This window comes from Musca vetustissima, unplaced genomic scaffold (assembly GCF_032173495.1).
Source record: "Musca vetustissima isolate MV318-11 ecotype Yass unplaced genomic scaffold, APGP_CSIRO_Mvet_v1 utg45679, whole genome shotgun sequence".
Lineage (NCBI taxonomy): Eukaryota > Metazoa > Arthropoda > Insecta > Diptera > Muscidae > Musca > Musca vetustissima.
Window position 1 is genome coordinate 1 of NW_026878244.1, and position 4692 is coordinate 4692.

The window sequence follows — 4692 nt, forward strand, 5'->3', positions numbered from 1 at the left end:
ATAATTTCTCATACCATTGAACTTGAATATCATGTTATACCTATTTCAAAGATTAACAATCAAATTTTAATACTCGGGGTACATACCAAATAAAATATTTAATCTGATGCGGATTAGGCTGCATCGCGAAGTTAAATAATCTCGGTTTTTACGCACATACATTTGTAAAAGTTCTCATAATTCTAATTTGTAATACTTTTCACGGAAACATTTATATTTCCACAACAAGAATTTATCGCGCAAATATGTACTATCTTTGTCTCATCTTACCTTTGAATTGCATTTTTGATCCTTCCATATTTTTGATGACAAAACAAATTCCATATGTTTCATACGCCAAAGGGGCTTAAAGAGAACTTGATAAATGCGCATTGAAGGCTCCAGCATTGTGGCAAGGGGACCCCTTACAGTATACTGCAACGATAGAATATCCCAACCAATATCACCATCACATGGTGACATTAATCTTACATCCAAATGATTGAGAATTTCTGGATCATCATATTGGGCATTTGTTGATCGGATGGCAGCATCCATAATGGAAGACAAATCATAGGAATATAATTCTTTGGCTGGCTTGTCTAATTCCGATCTATAAAAGAGAAGAAAGGAAAATGGTTAAAGTATTATAAAATAATTAAATTACATTTTCTATTTAATTACTTTAAGTTCTCCATTAAAATGCCAATAAAATCGCCTTGACCCAGCAGCAAATAACGTCGCATAGCCTGTAGATGTTCCAATAGTTTATGCGGGCCCATAACAATGTCCAACACCCGTTTGGATGTATTCAAATAAATTGAATCAATAATGGAGTGGAGTTTAGTATCTGCCACGGCGGAGAATATATGCTCGGCTAAAAGAAAATATTTATTTAAAATTGAAGTCTGCAGAATATAAATATGTTTGTATCTATGTTTACCATTTTCTTCTATGCATTGCCTTAGTTCATCTCTACCCTTTACCGGCTGTTTGTCCTCGCATATTTCACACAGGAAATTTATACTTTTACCGGTAACTAAAATTTTATTGGCCATATCGGTGGTCACGAAATTCGGCAACATGGAAGAACGCACCCGATACTTGTCGTGCCAGAGGCGATCTGGACCCACCTCTACTAGACATTCAATAAAAAATTCACCATGTGGATCACATATTTCACCTTCAAGTAACCATTTGGTCAACATTTGATACAACGGTCCACATATGGCAACTAATAGTTCTTTGGCCACATGTTTAACCATCGGATTGCCACTGCTTAGGAAACCATGTACTGTAGAGGCCAAAGCACCGCCCTTCTTTTCTTGGCATGCTTCCGCAATTGCTGCAAGCAGCTGTAACCGTTGCAATGGATCCACCGACCATACAAGAATTTTCATTAGTGTCAAACGTTCCTGACGATTTGTTGTTATGTTGTGTAATGTACCACTTTTTTCACACTGTTTCTGTTTATTAAGCTGTTCCTGTAACAGAGCAACCATACCATAATACTTTGTTAGTTCAGCTCTCAGAGCCGATATAAATCCCTGGCCCATTAAACCCAAGGCACATAGACCACTCTTGGTATCTGTATATGATTTAACCAAATCATGATAATAGCCTAGCTCAGCTAGGCGTAACATCATGCCAGCTTGTACAACATTCAAATGTTTTGCCTTAACATCTAATTTAAATTTGCCCGAAACCACATCTTTCTTTAGATATTTTCCTGGTATTCCGGTAAAAGCATATATGACATTTTGTACAATATCATCGTTGATATTGCTTTGAGATTCCAGCATTTTATTCGTGTCAGGACCAACACTTCCTGCCCTTAGGGGGAATTGTGTACTTGCTGCTGTGGGTATCATACTGTTCGAAGTTGTATCGTTTTCCGAACCACTATGATTTCCAGTTTGATAATTGGATTGACGTAAAACGGATATTTTGTGACTGATATCGGAAGAATTATAAATGCCAGATACCTACAATAGAGATGGGGTGGGAAATATATTAATATATGTTATATAAAAAGTACATTTGGATGTCATTTTACCCCTCCATTTCCCATGCCCATCATTGTGGCTGATTGTTGGTTCTTTTGCAATGTATGACTTCTTAATGTTTGTATGGTATTATTCGGTGGCAAGGAAGCATTTGGATTGCTATAACGTGTGCGCGATAGTGTCGGTGCAGCTGTGGAATTACTTGAACCACCACCATTTTCTGATGTGTACTTCGAATCAGCCATAAATAAAAGAAATGTTAACAATGCATTGCGTTGGCGGGCTTCCAGTTGCTGTAAAAAAATATATATTTTTAATAAATATTTTGTCTTTATAAAATGATTTCCAAGCAGACGTGTCATTGTCATGGGATTCGGAAAATAAAAGAGCGATTTTTAAGATCGCCTCTCCATCTTCGATGTGTGTCTACACCTTGATGTTTATGACAGCCTCAGGACCGTCAGCCTAATGGCTAATGAGGGTACATAAACTTCGATATGACAAAAATGTGACACGTTGAAATATTGGTCTAAGACCCACGTTTCTTTGTACCATATCCCATTCACACAATTTTCAGTCGAATTACAAATGTCCGTCCCGTATTATTTCTTCCAAACTTAAATCAAATTCAAAGATGGAGAATATCGTTCCACTCCTTCTGGTATCTCCTACACAAATTGTTGCTAACCGACTTTCCGATTTCAACAAAACTTTGCACAACCTTACATTATCACCACGCCAGTATAGTGTAGTAAGCTGGCACTTATTGGCTCATCCCTCGCGAAGGGTCGAAATTTAAAATTTTTATAAATGTAATACTAAGCGATTTGAATGTCCGACTTTACCTCTTCACAGATGGTCAACCCGGTAAACAACTAGGCGGTAAACAACTGTCGGCAACATTTACTAGCAATTTTGTACTTGTAATGCCATAAAAAGTGGTGTGTAGTTTGAAAGTTTATTGCTAATATTTGTAAATTTTTTGGTATTGCAAATGGAAAACATCAGTCCATGTTTGGTATAACTTCCATATAACGGGCCTCACAAATTTCATTATTTTGGGTAGTTTTGGCAATTTTTTCCAACATAATTCGCTGTAATTTTATATTTTGAATTCTCATTGCGAATTAAAATTCCATATCAAAAATTATCAATATTGGCCCAAAGTTAGAATGTGGGTTTTTGGTTGGTTTTTATTGGATGTCAAATCATTTGAAGAATTTCAGATATGTGATGATGAAAGCGCCGATTCATGAATTCGTAATGCTATGGAGAATATAGAACATCCATGTTGCATACACGAAAACGGATATTTTCATGCTCGTGGTGAACCTTTAGGTGATATTTTCCCCCTCTTAGTTTCTTTGAATATCAAAATAAAATCTATTTTTAGCAAATCTTGAATTTGTAAAAGCTTCATTATAGATACCATATATATTTATTTCATTATACTCACACTGGATTTTAATTGTTCATTTAGGTTAAGGAACAAGGCTGCATTATTTGAAGAACCACTACTGTTCGATGCTTTTAAAATGGAAGCAGTACCTGATGCCTGAGCTGCATTCAGATGTTGTGTTATTTTCGTTAGCAGGGAAGATTCATCATAGGGCATGGTTGAGCCCAACGCTGAGGGGCAATTTGATATGTATTGGGTTACATGGCGTAAAATATCCCCTGAAATGAACAAGAAACCATATCTAAATAAATAGTGTACGCGGATAAATCGTTAAAGTGCAAACCCACAAGATAACCTTAAGACCAACTCTATAAGTTGATGTATTTTCCAAAATTTCGTTAACGATAACATTTAAAATAAAAATATTTGTCAAAACTAAAATTACTTTTGTAAAAAAAAAGAAAAAAAAATTAAACTTACTGTGATTGCCTTTGGCGCCTGTAAAACTTTTACACAAACGTTCGAGTAAAACATAAATATCTTTATAATTACTACGACATCCTGCGGTCGGCACTGGCACCCCGCTGGATGCTGAATTAAAATGTAAACTTAAAAAAAGACAACACAAAGCAACTGTTGTTTACAGTCTCTCCGTTGTAAATTTGACAGCTTTTTTAATTTTTTTGTCCAATTTCCAGTTGAATGTTGACATGAAATTTTTTGAATTTGTTATTGTTTTTAAGAATTAATACAATTCAATATTACCCTGAAGGAAATGTGGGGTGTTGTATCGCCTTTGTCTACTATTGTGGTGACATGTCTCCATATTTTCTACAACTTGTCTACATTTCATGTAATAAGAAGAAGCATTTGTTATGTTAACAACCAACTGAACATGGTTATGCTTCTTCTTATTTTTCTTTAATTATAAATATGTTGGCGGCAATAGACAGATATTTTGTTAAAAACGCGAGTTTAAAGTTATTAATGGTAATAATTAAATTAATTAATTAATTGGTGAAAAAAATTTTTGAGCAAAAGAAATTATAAAAAATTTACAAGTGACATATGTGACCTTTTGTCTATATATACAAACTATTGACTTACTACTGACCGTGTCCACATATGCGACGCTGTGTCTATATCTAAAAACTACTGACTTACTACTGACCAAGTCACTAGTTCATTTCCAATGACAAGCACATGTTAAATGTCAATAGTAAAATGCATTGTGTTGGGTATAGTCGGTCAACAGTATTGGTGACGATGTCAATAGTAAGTCAATACTGATTTACTGTAGACATTTCC

At 35.0% G+C, this 4692-nt stretch overlaps 1 protein-coding gene across 1 annotated transcript; it reads right to left on the reverse strand.

Moving 5' to 3' along the window:
• Positions 1 to 270: 270 nt before the first annotated feature.
• LOC133323069 (gamma-tubulin complex component 3-like) lies at positions 271 to 4210 on the reverse strand (the record flags this gene model as incomplete). Its single annotated transcript, XM_061532027.1, has 7 exons — positions 4150 to 4210; positions 3865 to 3975; positions 3442 to 3662; positions 2036 to 2278; positions 923 to 1964; positions 664 to 856; positions 271 to 592 (listed from the first exon to the last, which is right to left on the reverse strand). Coding segments are annotated over exons 1-7 (2193 nt in total), but the record flags the coding sequence as incomplete, so codon positions are not given.
• Positions 4211 to 4692: the final 482 nt, after the last annotated feature.